This window comes from Chelmon rostratus, chromosome 14 (genome assembly GCF_017976325.1).
Source record: "Chelmon rostratus isolate fCheRos1 chromosome 14, fCheRos1.pri, whole genome shotgun sequence".
NCBI classification, from domain to species: Eukaryota; Metazoa; Chordata; class Actinopteri; order Chaetodontiformes; family Chaetodontidae; genus Chelmon; species Chelmon rostratus.
Genome location: NC_055671.1, coordinates 12,999,425 through 13,019,352, shown reverse-complemented (window position 1 = coordinate 13,019,352; position 19,928 = coordinate 12,999,425). Strand labels below are relative to the sequence as shown.

The 19,928-nt window shown below is 44.2% G+C and overlaps 1 protein-coding gene across 1 annotated transcript in view; it reads left to right on the top strand.

The window, feature by feature from the left end:
• Positions 1-19,928, top strand: part of LOC121617564 (protocadherin Fat 3) — a 65,048-nt gene that overhangs the window by 25,062 nt on the left and 20,058 nt on the right. Inside the window, exons 11-39 of the mRNA XM_041952756.1 lie at positions 2,033-2,169; positions 2,766-3,041; positions 3,255-3,465; positions 3,623-3,837; positions 3,970-4,128; positions 4,265-4,386; positions 4,523-4,705; positions 4,843-4,957; positions 5,052-5,333; positions 5,615-5,965; positions 6,483-6,656; positions 6,783-7,313; positions 8,213-8,577; positions 8,709-8,862; positions 9,462-9,569; positions 9,693-9,876; positions 10,224-10,444; positions 11,091-11,543; positions 11,649-11,783; positions 11,916-12,309; positions 13,156-13,352; positions 15,133-15,286; positions 15,393-15,626; positions 15,844-16,022; positions 18,141-18,354; positions 18,437-18,651; positions 19,131-19,268; positions 19,477-19,620; positions 19,707-19,904. Of these exons, the coding sequence (XP_041808690.1) occupies positions 2,033-2,169; positions 2,766-3,041; positions 3,255-3,465; positions 3,623-3,837; positions 3,970-4,128; positions 4,265-4,386; positions 4,523-4,705; positions 4,843-4,957; positions 5,052-5,333; positions 5,615-5,965; positions 6,483-6,656; positions 6,783-7,313; positions 8,213-8,577; positions 8,709-8,862; positions 9,462-9,569; positions 9,693-9,876; positions 10,224-10,444; positions 11,091-11,543; positions 11,649-11,783; positions 11,916-12,309; positions 13,156-13,352; positions 15,133-15,286; positions 15,393-15,626; positions 15,844-16,022; positions 18,141-18,354; positions 18,437-18,651; positions 19,131-19,268; positions 19,477-19,620; positions 19,707-19,904 (6,443 nt within the window). The remainder of the gene's footprint in view (positions 1-2,032; positions 2,170-2,765; positions 3,042-3,254; positions 3,466-3,622; positions 3,838-3,969; positions 4,129-4,264; positions 4,387-4,522; positions 4,706-4,842; positions 4,958-5,051; positions 5,334-5,614; positions 5,966-6,482; positions 6,657-6,782; positions 7,314-8,212; positions 8,578-8,708; positions 8,863-9,461; positions 9,570-9,692; positions 9,877-10,223; positions 10,445-11,090; positions 11,544-11,648; positions 11,784-11,915; positions 12,310-13,155; positions 13,353-15,132; positions 15,287-15,392; positions 15,627-15,843; positions 16,023-18,140; positions 18,355-18,436; positions 18,652-19,130; positions 19,269-19,476; positions 19,621-19,706; positions 19,905-19,928) is intronic.

The following is a 19,928-nucleotide window of genomic DNA, read 5'->3' as shown; positions in this document are numbered from 1 at the left end:
GGTCTGGAGAAGTTCAGAAAATGCAACACAGAGCGTCAGGACCCTGTTTGGCCAAAGGCAGTGCTGATTGATCTGAGCATGAAAAAGGATTCTCACACAACTCTGCACAAACAGCTCTAGTTTGTTATCTCTGCTGAGGCAGGACAGGTTCATATGTTTAGTTCAGCCAGTGTGCTGCTACCTTGGAAAGTAAATGGGAAGGGGATGTGACACAGTTGGCCTCTAATTGTGGTGTTCCTACCTCAGAGAGACTGCTCCAGGTCAGTCTATTTGAAGCAATACCTGAATGTCTTGCTGTGATGTTAGCGCTTTCAGAATCCAATTATGTTCCGTACACAAAAAATCAAAATATTGTGACGGTGGCTTTCTGCTCTAAATACACTCATAACTCATTAGCAATAAATTAAAAAAACAGATTAAAACACTTTAGAATTTGTTATTTTTTCTCCCCATTCCAATGCACAGGGAATCTGAACGTGAGGAATCACTTAATTGTAAAAATGACACTAAATAGTCTGGAGAGACATTTTTTTCAACAAAAAAAATCATTAAGTTATGCTTTAAACAGAAAGCATATGTATTTTGTATTGTTTTAAGTTCAATTATCTCGGCAAGTCGCACCAAAACAATGTAGATGGATAAACAGCATTACAGGTGAGAGGTAACAATATGATTGATAGATTAAAATGTGCTTACACATCCTCCTTCCTTCACAGTGGGCCAGTGCTCGCTGAAAAAGGGAGTGAGACACTACTGCAGTCCACTTTAGATGCTGTGGAACACTGCGATTAGGTTATAGACATCCAATCAAATATCAATTTTGGACGTTGAGGTGGAGTCAGATGGCAATAATCATAGATTTAGACACCCTAGAAAAGTTATAGCTGACCTCTTCCGCGGTTCAAATTCTGGCTGTCTGTATTTTTTGGGTTGATGTTCGTGCGTGTCAGAGCATTGATACGGCCTCTTGTGTGGAGAGACTATGTGCTGCAAACAATACAGGGACTCACTCAAAAGAATTACTCCACAGCGACAGCATTGATCAGAAACTCCTCAGGGTCCCTTTGAGTCATTAGTCGAAGTCTTCTGCTTATCTGCTGACAGCAGTTAAGGCTGTTATCTTAAAATAAGACAAAAAAAAGGTGAGTAATTAAAATGATTGGCTATTGAACAAAATATTTCATAGTGAAGTCATGATTTATTGACTACTGCTACGCAGTTTTTCTGCAGACACATACTGTGCATAGTGTATAACTTACCTCCTCAGTGTTTGTATTGCTGTGTGTTTGTAAAATACAGATGCTACCAAAAACACTAAAACTAACTCTGAAGCATGATCAGACCCCCTAGAGGCACCTCTAGCAGACAGCAAAGAAAAGGTGCCTCCTTTTATTTAGAGACTACAGACTGTGATCTCTGTTTTTCCTGATGCTGCGAGATTGTGGTGTAAAATTGACCAGCCTCTCCTCCAGAAAACAACAACAACAACAACAAAAAAAGAGAGAATCCCCGTGGCTTGCGCCGACTCAACACGCTTCAGCGGTCCTGTGAAAAATGCCCAATCAGTATTCATACACTGAGGAGAGCTCAAGCTCCCAGATATCTCGAGAGAGAAGCTGGAATGAGACGAGGGATGGGACTGAATACCTAACACACATCAATCCTCTCGCTCGCTCTAATCAAACATTAAGCCTCTAAACTGTACACTCGCCGCCCGTGGAAAAGACCCGGCTGCAGGTTTTTGATCTCTGAGATGGGTTGTGTTTTGGAGTGATAAGACAGATGTTTGTGTGGCTGTTAACAGCTCTCGGGCTGCCAAGTGGGTTCGGCGCTACATTGCATTGCATTTCAGTTCATTTTATTTCACAGACCCTCCAGCTCCAGACGCAGGCACCTGGCCAAAACAATTACACAGTAATAACTTAGAGCACCTGAGTTTAGCACGCAAAGTGAATGCTAAATGACTCTGTGTGTGTGTGTGTGTGTGTGTGTGTGTGGGTGTGTGGTTGTGTGTGTGTGTGTGTGATTCCAGGGAGCTTTGACATGCAGTTTGACCTTCAAGTGGGGGTGGGGACTCTAGTCGTGGCCAAGCCCCTGGATGCAGAGGTGCAGTCTGTGTACAACATGACTATACAGGTGACAGATGGGACCAACTTTGCCACAGCACAGGTACGCACACTTTTGATTTGTTATGCGCCAGCACTGCCTCACACACTCCACACCCACATCAAATTAAATTATTGTTACCTCTTCCTCAGGGAGCTGTTTACTCTAAGCTTTTCCTCCTTCCGCTTGCACTCCCTTTTACTGAAATTATCTCTTGCTGACTATGAAATGTGCTTTTTGTTGCTCTGTCTTTGACATTTCCTGTGCTCCTGCTGTCTTGACTGCCCTACTTAGTCTGGCTTGTAAGGGAAATCCTCAATATCAGTGGATTAATGGGATTAGCTTGGGCAAATAAAGGTCAAGTGTTTGTATAAATGCAAAAATTGCCCACATCCCTCTCAGAAAAAAACCCTGTCTGGCTTTAAAAAATACCAGAACCATACTCTATAGGGATTTAGTGCAAATGCTGTCTCTATCTTCACCTCGCAAGAGAAAAATTCAAAGGGTAACACCACCTTACAACTGAATCAAGTATTATCAGTCACCAAAGCTAACTCTGCACCAGGGCTCTTATCTTAAAGGATAATATACTGAGCACAGTTCGGCTCTGTGCCTAACTTTGACTTTTCAAACTCCACTTTTGCCACTTTGTTACACAGGTTTTCATTCGAATACAAGACAGCAACGACAACCCTCCAGTCTTCTCGCAGCCAGCCTACGACGTCAGCGTCTCAGAGGACGTGCCGGTCGACATGGAGCTGCTGCGGGTCCGAGCGACGGACATGGACGAACGCGCCCGTTTGAGCTTCTCCATCTATGGCAGCGTAGACCCGGCCAGCATGAGACTGTTCCGGGTCAACCCTGGAACGGGGGTCGTCTACACTGCAGACAGGTTGGACTACGAGGCCAGAACGCAGCACATCCTCACTATTATGGTGAGGAGGGAGATGTGGAAGAAATATTTTCCTGCGTGTGCTCGGTTGAGTCATGATTCTGTGTGCGTGTGTGTTACTGTATGTGCGTACCCGCGCTCACTTCCAAGTTCTGCTCCTCTTGGCAGCTGTGCCTGCCTCGCTCCGTTTTAGCTGATTTCTTTCCTTTATCACCTCCCACAATGCTATCCATATTCATCTCTCATTTCACCCCAGGTCAAGGATCAGGAGTTTCCATTTAACCGTGACCTGGCTCGCATCCTGGTGGCAGTGGAGGACTCCAATGATAACATCCCCTACTTCACCAGCACCATATATGATGCTGTGGCCTTCGAGTCTTCTCCCATAGGCACCTCTGTGCTGCAAGTGACAGCCTTAGACAAAGATAATGGGATTAACGGGCAACTCACGTATACAATGGAAGCAGGTGTGATGTTATCTGAAAATAAAGGCGTTTATTAGTTTTATATCGTGCTTTCTTACTTTTTTGAGCCGTGGTTTGAACTGCTACTGGCTTTTAATGCTCTGTCCCAACAAATTAGGATCTGCATGCAGGATGCCTGTAACCTTTCTGCTACTTTCAGGTAACACCGGTGGTGTGTTTGGCATCGAGAATGCCACAGGCGTTATCTTCATTGCCAAGGACCTGGACCTCACCTCCGTGGGCTTTTACACCCTCACTGTGCGTGTCACGGACAGTGGATTTCCTCCGTTAATGGCCACAGCTTCGGTGCGCATCTCCTTGATACTCTCCGACTTCTCCAACCCCAAATTCTCCCAGAAGGAGTATCAAGCTGAGGTAAAGAGAGAGATGGCTGATTGAAAAGAGGGGTGCATGGGGGAGAGAGATGTGCAATCAAGAAATGGGATGGTAAATGAGTGAAATTTTGCACATAGCTCACCAAATTGATTTCAACTCTTTGTATTACAGATAATGGAGAACAGCACTATTGGAACACATGTGACCACCGTTAGCGCCCTCAGCCGATCAGCACTCATTTATGATATCAGCAGGGGCAACGAGGATCACTGCTTCTTCATCAACCATCACACTGGTGTAATCAGCACACGCAAGCTACTTGACTTTGAGGTTCGCTGTTGCTAGTGTTTCAAAGTAGTCGGCATGCAAATTCATACCATCTGCCAAAGCTCAGTATTCTCACTAGTCTAGTCCTCACTCATATATACACATGGAATTTTAAGATACAGCTTTTACTCTTTGGCAGCAAACAACATCCTACTTCCTGGTGGTGCATGCCCTGAGCATGGCCGGAGTGGAGGCCAGCACCACTGTCATCGTCCAGGTGGGGGATGTCAATGATAGCCCACCTGTCTTCCAGCAAATCAGGTATCAGTGGTGGTCCACTGACATGCTCCTACGCCGTTTGCTGAGCCGTGCCGAGCCCTGACAGCAGGTCATTTTCTGGAGTGATTTAGGTGTGGCTCTCCTCTGTTACAGCAGTGTCCTCTTTTTACCTTCACAGGTACGTGGGCGCAATCAGTGAGGCTGCTCCCGTCAACAGCGTTGTCCTGGGAGAGGACGGTAACCCTCTAGTCATCCAGGCTACAGATAGGGACCGCAATCACAACGCCCTGTTGGTGTTCCAGATATTGGACGAGACTGCTCGTATGTTTTTCAGCGTGGACTCCGGGACTGGATCGATTCGGTAGGTGGTGTGTAGAAACCAGACCAACTGCATCACTATTGAGGATGTCTGATTCACCTGCTGATAAACTGATATAGCTCATCAATTCCGTAGCAAGGAATGGCTTTCTTCTTATTTAAATTATTCTTAAATTTTAGAACGATCGCGAGTCTGGACTATGAGACCTTTTCCGAGTTCCTCTTCTGGGTTCATGTTAGAGACAGTGGGCAGCCTCCCAGGAGTGCTGACAGCCCGGCAGAGGTGCTTATAAAAGTAAGTAAACAACACATGAATCAGCTTCCACTCACTTTGATTCTGAAGTCACACCTCTAGACAGTATTCTCATTGCATGTATACTCTGTCTTAGGTGATCAACATCAATGACTCACCTCCAAAGTTATCACAGGACACTTACGAGGCCGTGCTCCTCCTGCCGACCTACACGGGAGTCGAGGTCCTCAGGGTTGAGGCTTTCGACCCCGATATGACCTACGAGCTCACCCCGAACTCCGACAAGTCCATCACCCCCCGGCTGGTTTACTCTATGGTGGACAACAATGTGGAGTACTTCTCTGTGGAGCGCTACACTGGAATTGTGACTGTCAGCAATCAGAACCTCAGTAAAGACCGTTACCGCTTTAATGTGAAGGTAAATGATTTGGCGTGACACATGACAAGGCTGGCTCTCAGAATAATGATCTCCACTGGGAGGTCAGAGCATGGTCAGCTGCGTTTTGCACACAGAGCCCTTGGTTTTTCTGTGTCTTGTTGTAGAATACTTCAGCTAGTTGACGTGTGGTTTTCTGCCCAGGTAGGCAGGTGGTCTCCTGGTTTCCATGCCAAAAAAGGCAATGCATGCAAAATGTTATTTAATACGAATTAAATTCATGACATTGACCCAACAAGGCTTCTGTTTTTGTTTGTTTTGAGGTGTGGGACGGACGTTTCTCCAGCGTGGCATCAGTCACAGTGCTCGTCCGTGAAGCGATAGACAGTGGCCTCCTCTTCACTCTCCCGGTCTACTCCGCCTCCATCCCAGAGAACATTCCCAACGTCACCTTAGTGACTGTTGTCAACACAGTCGGCCACAGCCTCAATGAGCCGCTCAAGTACGCTCTGCTGAACCCGAGTGGGCGCTTCACGATCCGGCCGACCTGCGGAGTAGTGCTCACCACCGGTGTGCCGTTTGACCGGGAGGAGAAAAGTAGTTACGAGCTGGTGGTGGAGGTCAGCAGAGAAGATGAGGTGCTGAGGGTGGCCAGGGTGACTGTACAAGTTCAGGTAGGTGTGGAAATCTGTGTGTGAAAGCGTGTCTTAGTTCCCACCTGCATGGACACATCAGTGTGGGCTCATATTGTGCGTCAAGTTAGTTTTATCTTACAAACAATGTTTGTTTATTTTGCTTTGTGAAACACCTCGTTCTCTCATTCACAGCTTTTTACATTCTTGCTTTTGCAGTTTTGTTCAGAACTTTCCCTTTAAGTAAAGTTCTGAAGTCTTCTAGATCCTATGAAGACGATTTTTGTTTGATGCTTTGTTTTTTATTTGATGTTTTTGATGTTTTTTTGTAACTGTAACAACCATGGTGTTTTCAGTGAAAGTTTAGAACAAGCAGGATGAGAATATTATGCTATAAGCTACACAAGGAGAAACTTTGCAGGGAATTAAACCCAACGTGAACCTGTTACCAAATTTTCGGCACTGATTCTTTAAGCCCTCGGGTCCCACAAAAGTCTCTTTTTTACTTGCTTTACAACGACCCCATTGGATCTTGTTGAAATAACTGTTCTGTCTTCAGGTGGAGGATGTGAACGACAATGCTCCAGAGTTTGTGAACCTCCCCTACTACGCTGCAGTGCAGGTGGAAGCAGAGCCGGGATCAGCTATTTTTATGGTCTCAGCCGTTGACCAAGACTACGGTCTGAATGGAGAAGTGACTTACAGCCTTAAGGAGCATCACAGGAACTTTCAGGTAAGATCTACAACTTCCTCCTCTTAGATGTTTTCTTAATTCTACATAGTGGGTCTATACATTGGTCATGGGTTTGTACTTTTTTATGCTTCATGTTACAAACCAGCATTTATATATTCCATGCAGGTGAACCCTATGACAGGAGAGCTGACCTTAAAGAGGGCCTTTGAGGCTGACTTATCTAACGCAGAGTATAAAGTGGTGGTTGTGGCCACTGACGGTGGCTTCCCCCGACTGTCCACTGAGGTGGAGCTGCCTGTTACTGTAGTAAATAAAGCCATGCCGGTGTTTGACAAGCCCTTCTATGGCGTCACCGTCAGAGAGGACGTGGCCGTCTCCACCTCTGTCCTGTGCATCAACGCCACCAGTCCGGAAGGCCAGAGCGTCATCTTCACCATCACGGATGGAGACCCTTCCTTCCAGTTTGACATTGGCTTTGACACAGGAATCATCAGCGTGATCTACCCGTTAGACTATGAAACCATGCAGTACTACCGCCTAACGGTGAAGGCTACCGACACGCTGACTGGGGCCAAGTCTGAGGTCGACGTAGACATCGTCGTGCTGGATGTGAACGATAACCCGCCACTGTTCCAGAACACCTCATACTCCGCAGTGCTTCCTGAGAACTCCATGATTGGAACGACCGTGTTAGAGGTGTGTGTGTCTTTGTTTACTGAGTCAGTCTAGTGTGTACTCTTACTGAATGATTGTTTGCACCTATGACTCACTGGTGAATATCAGATGCCGAATAATTTATTTATGAGAAGACAGTGTGATATTTCCCAGGAAATTTCCCAGCGGAAGCTCTTGACCTTTAGCGAATAATAGACCAGAGCTGTTGTCACATGTTTGCACAGGGCATTAAATTATTGAATTCATTGATTTCTGTAACTATTTCTTTGAGGTTTCCCAGTCATCAAAATAGATTAATGGCCTTATTTAACTATGTTTACTGAATTCAACAACAATGAGCAGGGCAATCTAAGAATAGTGGATCATATGAATGTTTATCGTGGGTTTAAACACACTTGGGCTCAGCAGTAGGCCATGCATTGTAAATGCACTTTGTGAGCTGCAGGCTTATCATCACGGCTTATCATGGTTATGCCTCTGCCTTGAAACACTGACATATTATAAACGCAGCACTAAGAACATAAAGTTTTTTGCCACCTACACGAGAAAGTAATTTTTTGTTTGTGATGCAGCAAGACTTTTGCATCCTAAACCTCCACATGAATATCAGACTGTTGGAATTCTTTTCACTCAGTCATGTTTTTGCACTTAATAACGTGACAATGGTTGCTCGTACAGTATTAATATGCTTTTGTTTTTAAAGTGATTCAACAAAATGATCATGCCGGATACGCGACAATGTTTCAATGTGGTTTTGGGTACAATTATGTAGTCAGTATCTCAGTGAAACCCAGACCTTTATTTCCTTTTTTCATTTGGACATGGTGTGGGTACTGCAGAGTGTTTCAGGGTAAACAAATCAGACCTCCTGTTGAATAATGCATGAGGAATTGTAATGTTTAATGTTACTTCCCTTGTAGGTGTTTGCCCAGGACCAAGACTCAGAGAAGAACGCCATTGTGAGCTACCAGATCCTATCTGACATCTACAACAGCACCGACTACTTCCATATTGACAGTAACAGCGGACTGGTATTCACGGCACGCCTGCTCGACTATGAGCTCATCCAGCGCTACAACTTCATTGTCAGAGCGACAGACAGCGGCGACCCTGCCCTCAGCAGTGATGTCAGTGTCACCGTGACCGTTACTGACACCAACGACAACCCGCCTAATTTCAGCCAAGCAGTGTATGAGGCCTTCGTCAGCGAGCTGGCTCCCCGAGGACACTTTGTGACTTGTGTTCAGGCGTCCGATGCTGACATCTGTGATGCTCATAGGCTGAGGTGAGGAAAAAAAAGTTGTTTCAGAAAGTTTACGGTTTGGTGTTTTCTGCATTGTGTTTCCAGCACCTTCTGAGCAAGATAACATCGCACAACATCGTCAACATTGCACTCTCTTTTTCATTTGCCATCAGGTACAGTATTCTCTCTGGGAATGAGAGAATGACTTTTATGATGGAGCCAGATACAGGAGTGCTCAGTCTGTCTAACAAGAGGCGACAAGGCATGAAACTCTCCTATCAACTCAATGTGTCTGTGTCAGATGGAGTCTTCACCAACACCGCTCAGGTGAGACAATTTCTCGGCGGTTACGATTTAGTTCTGTCAGCTGATTTGCTCTTTTTCAACCTTTGCGGTGTTTACACGCAGCGAGCCGAGTGACCTTCTTTAGCAAACCCTCGCTTCGAATTTGTTGCACGCGTTCGCAGCTGTCCAGCACGACTGCTGTTTTCTACCACTGAGCAGCTCTGCAGTTGGGGGTTAATGTGTGTTCATGTCATATCGGATTTACTGTGAGGATGAGCTGCCAGCTGGAAAGAAATGTTCACATCTGTCTTTTAGTGGTAATTACGAGTGGGACTCTGATATCCCACATCTCTGATAGTCCACATTATATGTTGCAGCAATAACATGTCACCCCATTCTTTTGCTTGTCTTTCTCCTTGTGACATGATGCGTTGACACAGCGTACATCCACAGCAGTTTGTCAGAGGGTAATGAGTGTTTGCAGCAGCTTCAATCACCATTTGGTCACCAGCCTGATGCTCTTACTGCTGCCATGTTGACGCGATCATGTTAGACAATGCTGATTGCTGTGAGCAAAATGTCTGCAGACATGACGATGATGATGGTTGGGTGGCGATTAAAACCGTCATGGTGATCCCCAGGTGATTGTACGTGTGCTGGGAGCTAACCTGTACAGCCCTGTGTTCAGCCAGAGGTTCTACCTTGCTGAGGTCCAAGAAAATGCCCCCCCAGGGTCAAAGGTCATTCAAGTAAGTTTGCATTCTCGCTCAGTAATGTTTCCCTCGGGACTTTGAATAGGAAATTTCCTGCATGAATGGTGCTGTGGAACCTAATCTGACCTGTTTTTTCTGAATCTCTGAATGGATTTCCAGGTTCGTGCAACAGATGAGGACTCTGGGCTGTTTGGCCAGATCACTTACTCCTTCATCAATGACCTGGGGAAAATTCAGTTCACCATTGATGCAGATGGAGTCATATCCACTGTTCAGAAATTAGACAGAGAAAGCCCTATTAACAAGGACATGGTGCTGACCGTTATGGCCCTGGATGGTGGAGGTATTACTTCTGACTAGACTGACTGTAAACTAATCCCTGACAGAAACCATGTCAGCCAATATAAAACTTCCTCTTACCTTAAGTCTGACAAGTCAAATATTTAGCTAAGATTAATGCATGGGTGGTCACTGTTTTTTATAAGTGCTCTGTAGGCATAAGATGATAGCTTTTGTATAATAATACCCTGCACTCCTGCAGATTAATGAATACTTAAGCATATTCACATTACAGATGCATTACATTTTATCATCCAGAATGACAGGAGAATAAGGCAAATTCAGACTGTATTAAAACTATGTACATTTAATGAATCCACAGAATACATTTCTGTTCTGTTATCCTTCCAGGCCGTGCATCGTTTTGCACGGTGCGAGTGGTTCTTGCTGATGAGAATGACAACGCCCCTCGGTTCAGAGCGGTGGAGTACCGTATGAGCATTAAAGCCAATGTGGCCAAAGGTTCCCTGGTCACACAGATCCAAGCCACTGACCCTGACGCTGGGTCTAATGGGAGGATCACCTACTCCCTTTACAGTGAGGCACGTTTATCGCTGGTTGACGTGCTGGAGGTCAGTATGTTCTGCTCTTTGACTTTATATTTCTGTAAAACACATATGCATTATGTAGCTTTGTGTTTAGCTTGAAAGCTGCAAACATCTCCTCAGTTCCCTCAAGACAAAGAAGATCCAAACTTCTATAAATGTATATAATGAGAGTAAATCACATTAAATTTCATAATATTTTATATGTCCCTGACTTTCAATAAAGATATATTCTAATTTGATGCCCCAACCAAATTTCAGTGCATTAGCAGGCATCTGTTAACTGTAATTATACATTTTTACTGATCAAATCAAAATGATGTTACATTTAGATTGATGCTTAACTGGTGAACAAATGAACACCTATGAGTATAAATGAAATAAAAAGCTGTAGTATAAGAGACTAATATAATATAAATGTATTTTAAAAAGGAGTATTAGTGTATGCATATAAATTGATACCAAGTGCAAGTTCATATAACATTGTTTACTGTGTTCTGAATCACAGAAATAAAAGGACAAATAAATGTAATAAAGTTCAAGCAGGAGGCCAAAACAGAAGGACCCGTTGGCTCAAGCACCGTCATGTTCAGGCTGAGAGTCCATGATGTTAGCCTTTCAAGTGGATTATTGTTTCTAAAGTTGATTTAAGTAGCATCTTGATGGTGTCCAGGTGGAGCCAGACAGCGGTTGGATGATGACTAAAAGCACTGTGGACCACCTCCAGGGGACTGTGTTGTCCTTCTTTGTCAAAGCCACAGACTGCGGTTCTCCAGCCAAACACTCACTGGTGTCGGCCTTCATCCACGTCGTCCCACCGGATGCATTTGTCCCCTCCTTCAGCCAGCCTCAGTACTCCTTCACGATCCCTGAGGACACAGCAGCAGGAACGGCCCTGGGGTCGGTGTACATGGGCCCCGGACAGACCGGGTTCTTCACCGTGGTTGGAGGAGAGACATTCGACAGCAACCAGGGAGGGACCTTCCTGGTGGAGAGGGAGACGGGTCTGATCCGTCTGGTCAAGCCGCTGGACTACGAAGAGGTCAGCACCTTCCGCTTTAAGGTCGCGGCAACAACGAGAAGAGACCTGATCGAGTCCGTCTCCACTGTAGACCTGGAGGTTAAGGTTGGTGATGCAGTTAAACATAGAGCCTGCTAGCCTCATGCCTAAATTTGAATTCCCTGTCGCATTATCTGTGGGAGGATTCAATGAAGATTTGTTGTTCTGCAGATCCTGGATGTGAATGACAACAAGCCAGTGTTTGAGACTAACACCTATGTAGCCACGGTGATGGAGGGGATGCCAGTAGGGACAAGAGTGGTCCAAGTGCGTGCACTTGATCCAGACTGGGGCTCTAATGGGCAGGTGTGCAGCATGACAGCTCAATCTTTTGTTCTTTTTCTATGTTGCTAAAAATGTGTTTCTTGGTGCAGTTATTCAGTTCAGAGTGTTGGAGATGCTTTTAAAGGTTACTTTATGTGTCTTTTTTACTTGCAGGTAACCTACAGCCTCGGGCCTCTGCTCACCTACAACTTGGACTTGACAAAAGACGCTCGCTCCTTCAGTGACTCCATCACCACGAGCTCTGTCTTTGCAATTGACAGTAAAACCGGCTGGATCACCACAGTGAGTCAGATGGACCACGAGGCCTGCTCCAGCTACAGCTTTGAAGTGGTGGCCTCTGATCTGGGGGAGTCACAGTCCCTGTCCTCCACCACAGTGGTAACCATCACCGTGTCAGATGTTAACGACAACCCGCCGCGCTTTGAGAGGGAGCTGTACCGGGGAGCGGTAAAGGAGAGCGATCCCCTGGGGGAGGTGGTAGCTGTCCTTAAAACCAAAGATCGAGACGGCACGGATCAAAACCGCCTCGTCAGCTTTTACATCACCGGTGAGGAAATGAAGAGAACGCTAACATAACATAGCTCAGCACGTTCTGTGCTGCAGCAGTTGTCCCTCACGCAGTGAGACGCAGTTATCTTGCACAGAAATTATTCATTGCCCTAATGGGGCTGCTATTATTAAAGGTCAGACTTTAAATTAGTTTAAACTCAAATGTCAAACATGCCTTTTATTTGTCACATTGCATTTTCATTTTAATAAGACAAGCTGTGCATTATACAAGAAAAGATTTCAAGCAGGGCAGAACCTGAAATTCACATTTTTATTTCTCAAAATTGGAAGACAGAAAATACCAACCCAGGAACTTCTGTTTTTAATCATTAATGTGAAACTATGTGAACTTACTAGTATATTAGTTGGAATTCACACATGACTTTGTGTGGTCACTCCTTTTTTTATGGGAGTAATAAAAAAAGCATTGTGAGGCCTCTTCAGCAAAGCTTTCACCTTGACATTGAGCTTGATGTTTTCTATTCACATAACAGTGTGTAATAATCACTAAGGATGATATATATTGGCCTCATGTCCTGGCATTTAAAAATACTGATTGGCCTAATGGAAGCGCTGTAATAAAAGGTCAAATTTTTAAACTTTCAAAGGCCATTGCTGCTGCACCACCAGCCTGGTTTACTATGATGATAGATGTTTATTGATTGTGCCAAAGGGTACCTGCATTATTTGTGTTTGTGCGCATGGATGGGTCGGATGCTCATGCTTATTCATTGCGTGAATGAGCAAGACTTCCCCTTTGTTCCCAAGTGTGTTACAATGCATCTTCACCTCTCTCTTCGCCGTGCAGTGTCAGCATGTGAATGTTCCCGTGTATCATCTCCAGGGGGAAACCCGCGAGGCGTGTTCGGCCTGGCCCTGGTGCAGGGGGAGTGGAAGGTTTACGTGAGCGGTCTGCTGGATCGTGAGCAGCAGGACTGGTATCTGCTCAACATCACAGCCAGTGACGGCCTGTACGTCGCTCGCACCGCGGTGGAAGTTACCGTCATGGATGCCAATGACAACAGTCCCATCTGCAACCAGGTCAGGGACGCGGACGAATGGAAATAGGTGGAATGAAATCACGCAAAGCAAACAAACACAGAGCAGACTGCAGAATGCAGGGGAATGAAATACTGTGTTATTTTGCTGAGGGGCTTTGGGGACAATTATATTTAAAGTAAATTATTTTTTTTGTTTATTTTTTTCATGAAATACTTTAAGGCTGAGGGCAACATACAGTAACTGCACTCATGAATGCGATGTTATTAGATGCTATGTTTATGTTTTTACTGATACATGATGACAATATACACTATCATACAGATTTGATTCGTTAGTTTACATATTATATTTATATTGTGTATAACATAATAATATTCTTGAAAATGCCCACAGTCAAAAGCTGTTGCACTGTGTTCTTTAAATTACACTAATAACAGAATTTACACAAATGTCATGAATCAGTGAAAAGACCAATCAGCTTTAGATTCCGTGCTAATTCCTCCCTCGCTGCTTTAAGACTCATCCTAACATTAGCGTTGATACTGTGCCGAAAGCTGATCTATGAGAGGAAAATCAGAAAGGGAGGAAGAGGGAAGAAGAAGAAGAAGAAGAAAGAAAGATAATTGGGCTGTGCGATCTTCTGGGGATATCCCTTTTTCATTTTGTAAAGTATTCTGCAATTCTTCAATTTCACATAATTAGTTGAGAAACTTTCATTCTCCCTCTAAACTCTTACTAATTCTCTTTGAAATCAATCCTCCCGGTCTTCCTCTCCTCCTCTTATATTCTTTCTGTTCTCAGACGAGTCAGACCTGTGTAGCTACAAAGTGGTTACTCCGGCATCACACGGTAGCAGAATCAAATGGATCAAACCACAGTGCAGACAGTGCACCATAACTGTGTTGTTAGCAAATTATTCTCATGTTTTTTTATATTATTAAGGAGTAGTTGTAGCAGGCAGCTGTAGAAGTGGGAGAAGCAAAAATGGCAGTAAAAGTACTACTGCCACTTCTGCTTCTGCTGCAGCTGTACTACTAGTAGTACCAGTATTACCAGTGATGTTAGTGGTGGACATTGATGGTTGAATGTGTGATAATTCTAAATGTCCTTTTGTCAAATATGCTATTTTTAAGCATTATTGTCAGCAATTGTTAGATGATCATTATTTCAGTTGTAATGGGGATGCAACTAACAATTGTTTTCATTATCAGTAAATCTGCTAGTAATTTTTCCACTAATTGATTAACTTTTTATTTTCACTGTTTCCCGATGACGTTTTAAAATTGCCTGCTTAGCCCGACAAGCAATGAGAAATGCAAATATATTCAGTTTTCAAGCAAATAAAGCAGAGAAGAGTAGCAAATCCTCACATTTGAGCTGGAACCAGAGAATGTTTCGCATTTTTGCTTGGAAAATGACTTCAACTATCAACTATCATGAAAGCTCCTTTAATGCTATTTTCATGCTACTAATTGGTTAATCGACTTATCATTTCAGCTCTTTTTGATGATGAAACCATTTACAGGATCACCCTGAAGCACAAAGCGATCGCAGCAGGGTGGGATATGCTGCACTGCACTTGGACATACTACAGTAGTTTCCCATTGTGTTGAAGTTCATTTCTAAAGGCAGTTACTGGCGGGAGTAGAGACAGGGTCAGAAAAGGGCAACTAACTCTGTTGTGCTAGTTCTATCAGCAGGGATAATGGATGCAGCGCCCCACAGTTTAATGCGCTTTTTGATGTGTTGGACAGATGTGTTTTTTCCCTGGACAGTGCGGTTTCACTTTGTGCTTGCATGTGTGTGTGTGTTGTGCCAGGCGGTGTATAGCGCCTCTTTTCCTGAGGACATTCCCACTAACAAGGGCATCCTGACAGTGGGCGCAACAGATGCTGACTCAGGCTCCAGTGCTGAGATCCAGTATTCCCTGTTTGGCATTGGGGTTGAAGATTTCTACATGGATGCAAACACTGGTGCATAAACACAAATCTTTCTTTAGTTTCTTGCATGATCTAAACTTTACGCTACAAATTAAACGCCTTTCTGCAGCATTACACACCTCTCCATTTGCGCCCTAAGGTGAGCTACGTACCGCCACTGTCATGGACCGGGAGATGACGGCCACCTACAAACTCATTGCCCAGGCAACTGATGGAGGCGGGCTGTTCTGCCGCTCTGACATTTCCCTCAAAGTGTTGGATGTGAATGACAATGCCCCATCTTTCTCCTCTACTCATTACCTGGCCAGTGTGTTCGAGAATGCCGCCCCCAAGGCGTTGCTTACCCGACTGCAAGCCAGCGACCCTGATGAAGGTAAGCTGTTATGATGCTATGCTGTTATATGGATGTGTAACACGTCAAGAAGGGGGATAATGAGCACAGAACTAGAGTCCTACATGCACTGAATGCAGGTTCAAGCCACTATCTTACTAAACATTCAAGCTACTGACTTCTGTCTGTGAGAAACTGTGAATGTGTAAATGCATCTAAATCTGGGCGTGTGCACTGAATTGTCTTTTGTTCTCTCCAGGTCTTAACCGTACAGTGGTCTATTCTCTGGTGGATTCAGTCAATGGGTTCTTCTCCATCGACCCGGTATCTGGGATGGTAATTCTGGAGAAATCTCTGGACAGAGAGAGCCGAGACTCTTACCGTGTTCGTGTTCAGGCTACTGACCAGGCTGGCCAACAGGGGGCACTGTCGTCACAGGTTGGTGCTCCCAGTGACACACCTGCACCTAAAGCTAAGCCTAACTGCAGGGAGTGTTACACAAAAGATACATGCAATCCCAAAAAACTGCTAGCAATAAGAGCTCGCTGGAAAAAAATTAAAGATCCTCTCCAGACATGTTTTCAGGCGTATATAAAACACTGCACTTTGACTAAAAATGTGTTTCTGATATGCGTTTCCACAAACATTTATATTATCTTTTTAAACATCCCACATTAAAAGGTAATGAATCTAAGCAAATATGTATCATTTCAAAAGTTTAAGTCTGCTTACTAACTAAAAGTGCTTTCTCAGTGTTTGTTAATTTGAGGCTTCGAGTTTCAACATCATACTCATGCAAACTGAATGTTGCATTGTGCCAGGATTGGATTGATTTTCAGTTAGCGTAGAGAAACCTCCCACTTTAAGCAGATGAATGTGAAAACAGAAACTCTGCACATACTTCAGCCTTCACAGTGAAGCTCACACATTCAAACATATTCTTTAGTGGAGGAGGACTTTAAACAATAAAATTTACTCGTAAACAACATTGAAATTCACAGTGTTCATAACATTTATTTTTTAAATGAGATAATTATGGTTTTCTCAGTTATTACTGTAAATCATATACAGAGTAATTTACATCACTTATTTCTAGCAGAAACCACAGATACATATGATTATGTAATTAAACCATTTTACCGCCATCATGCAGCCAGAATTTATAAACTGCATATTAAATTTCAGATTAGTCGGTCATGGTTTCATCTGTCTGGTGATGTGCAATCTGCATGTCTGTCCATATGCATGGAAAAGAGAAGCCAATTAATAAACACATGTTGTTTACTGAAGAGATCAGATAAAGAACCTGGTAGATTTAATCAAGATAAATCTTTATCGGATTGTGCAGTGGGTGGGAAAGCTGGGGGAGGTGAGAGTTACGGAGATGGAGGCAGGGCAGAAACGCATAGGAAAAGATCATAAGACATGCTGAAACAGTGTTTGCTCTCTCACACCTCTAGGTTCCTCTTTCTATGGACCTTTTGTGGCTGTCAGAACAAGCCATAAACACAAACTGAAAATAAAACACAGGCAAAACTGAGGTCAGGTGTTGCCTTTTTGGAGGAATATATGTGCAGAAAAAGTAAAAACTAGATCATAAAATGTGGGCTACTTCCCAACCCTCAGCTACCTCAGCTACAATAAACTTTTCCGGTCTTTCACAATGTTTTTAGTCGTGCTGCTTCTGTGTGCAATATCCTCCCATGATAAAACGTTTAAGAGGCATTTAAAATGTATTGATATTGAAGGAATATCAATCTAGGTGCTGTAAAAATAAATATTTTCTCTTTATAACATCATAAGGTTAACTTTTTGATTTTGTAACAACACAGCCTTTTTTATAGCGTAGTTTTGAAGCTCACTCCAAAGGGCAGAAATGAAGCGACAGCACAGGAAAGGTGAACTTTTGGCTCTGATTCAACTGAGCCAAAACATAATTTATCTGACTCAGTAATGCCACAAATCTCTAACATTTATCCAGTGGCCGAGATATTCTCTCTGAGTCTGTGGTGTAAACAGTCTTCAATTGATTTTTGCCTCAGTCCGCTATCTTGTCAGTAGAGCCTTTAGTATCTTTTGCTCCCATTAAAGTAATAATCTCGAAGATTTTCACTGAAATAAATGTCTGTTAGCTGACTATCTATCAGCAAACAAGATAGCACTAAAGTGATTGAGCCTATGGCCCGCTGATGAAAGCCCTTGCATTTGCAATATTACAAACTGGGTGCCTGTTGTGACATCACCTAGGCAACAGACTTGCTCTTTAACTCACTTGTGTGTGAGGCGGCGTAGTGCTTTTTCCAGTCTCTCCTAGTGTTGTGAGTACTATGGCCGAACAAATGAAGAAAAGATCAATGATTACTGATGATGACGATGGGAAGTGAGGCCCAAAAACAGACCTGTCACTACCACTTATCACCACAGGTGCCGCCAAAGAGAAGCAGACAGGGATTGCCCACTGTCCGTGGTGCTGAAACTGAACTCTCAGGGTTAGGCCCAGCACAGACGAATGAATTGTTAGGGAGCCCTGTTAACAGTGTCTCGTGTCCCCCTCAGGTTGATTTGACCATTTTGGTGCTGGATGTGAATGACAACGCTCCCGTCTTCCAGAGGAGGGACTACGCTGTTACCGTCCCCGAGGACGTAGCCGTGGGAACCGAAGTGCTACGAGTGTTGGCGACGAGCGTTGACATCGGACCTAATGCTGAGATCACCTACCGCATCCGGTCCGGCAACGAGTTGGGAAAGTTCACCATCGACAGAAACCTGGGTGAGCAGAGGTCCTTGTATTGTCATGTATTGCTTTGCATTTAATTGAATCCTGTATATATCATACCATGTGTATGTTTTAGGCTCTATTTCAGTGGCTGATGATTTGGACTTTGAGGTGTGTAAAGACTACTACCTCACTGTTGAGGCCTGGGACAGCGGTAACCCTCCTCTCAGCACTGCTACCATGGTAACCATTGAACTCATGGATGTCAACGACAACGCTCCAGCCTTCAGTCAGGACATCTACAACGTTTTGGTCAGCGAGGACGCGTCTGTTGGGCAGACAATTACAAGGGTAACGTTTTGACTTTTACCTCTGCCAAGGAGTTCTGTTGGGTGTGTTTGTTATTTTTGGTTTTTGTCAGCAGGATTAGGGAAAAACCGCTGGCCCAACTGTCATTAACATTTTGAGACAGGGCATTTGGCCTTGGTGGAATCACTGCCATACATCTTATAATCCAGTAGATGGTAGTAAAATTCAACAGTGACAAAACATAGCCGGTTGTAGAAATACGATGACTCCATAACACAATACGCGTTATGTGTATTATATTATATGTAGGCCTATATGAAAATAAAGTGTTTCCTGATTTACACAAGTATGTGAAATGTTTCCAGGTAAAATGAGCAGCTGAGATTATGAGGCTTCAGCCAGGCAGAACCATATTTTGATGTAATTGTAATGGTAATGGAAATATATTGTGCAGATTTGCGTATCATAGAAGACTGGACTGAATCTTTCCTTTTTGTCCCCCATTAACTTCGGTTTTCTAGGTATTAGCAGAAGACTTGGACAGCCAGGTGAATGGGAGAATCACCTACTCTATCCTGAAAGGTGACCGGAGCAACCAGTTCTGGATTGACCCTGTAACAGGACTGCTCAAAGTCAATAAGCGGCTGGACAGGGAACTAGTAAGGATGCATCTTTAAGTACAATATCTCATAAACAATCAATAGTAATTTTCTGCTTCGTGAGCACAGCCAAGACAGAAAATACTAAGTCCCCTCAAGGTCAGCACACATTGAAGTCTCATATTATGCAAGCATGACAGTGCTTGCTGTGTTGCCTGATACATACAGATGCTATGCTGGCGCTCTCATCCCCCTCTGCTGCATCCAGGTGTCCAGGTACTCTTTGTCAGTGCAGGCGTTCGACAGCGGCTCTCCTGCCATGTCCTCCACCGTCACGCTTAACATCGACATCTCCGACGTCAACGACAACCCTCCCGCCTTCAACCCTCCCAACTCCACAGCCATCATACAGGTAACAGCCTTTGCGCTCACGTTTGCATGTTTCTGTGCTAAACTGTCCACCTCAACTCCTCTCTCTCTCTCTCTCCACACTTCCAGCTGAACCAAGCTGCAGGCACCACCCTGCTGAAGCTGTCAATCAGCGATAAAGACTCCCCCAGAAATGGCCCTCCCTTTGAGTTTCGCATAGTGTCAGGAAATGAGGGGAACTTCTTCTCCCTGGACCAGACCGGAACTCTTAGGTCCAACCGTGTGTTTGACCCTGAAGCCCCCAGAGAGTTCACTCTTGAAATCCAGGTCAGCAGCAGGCGTTTTTAACCA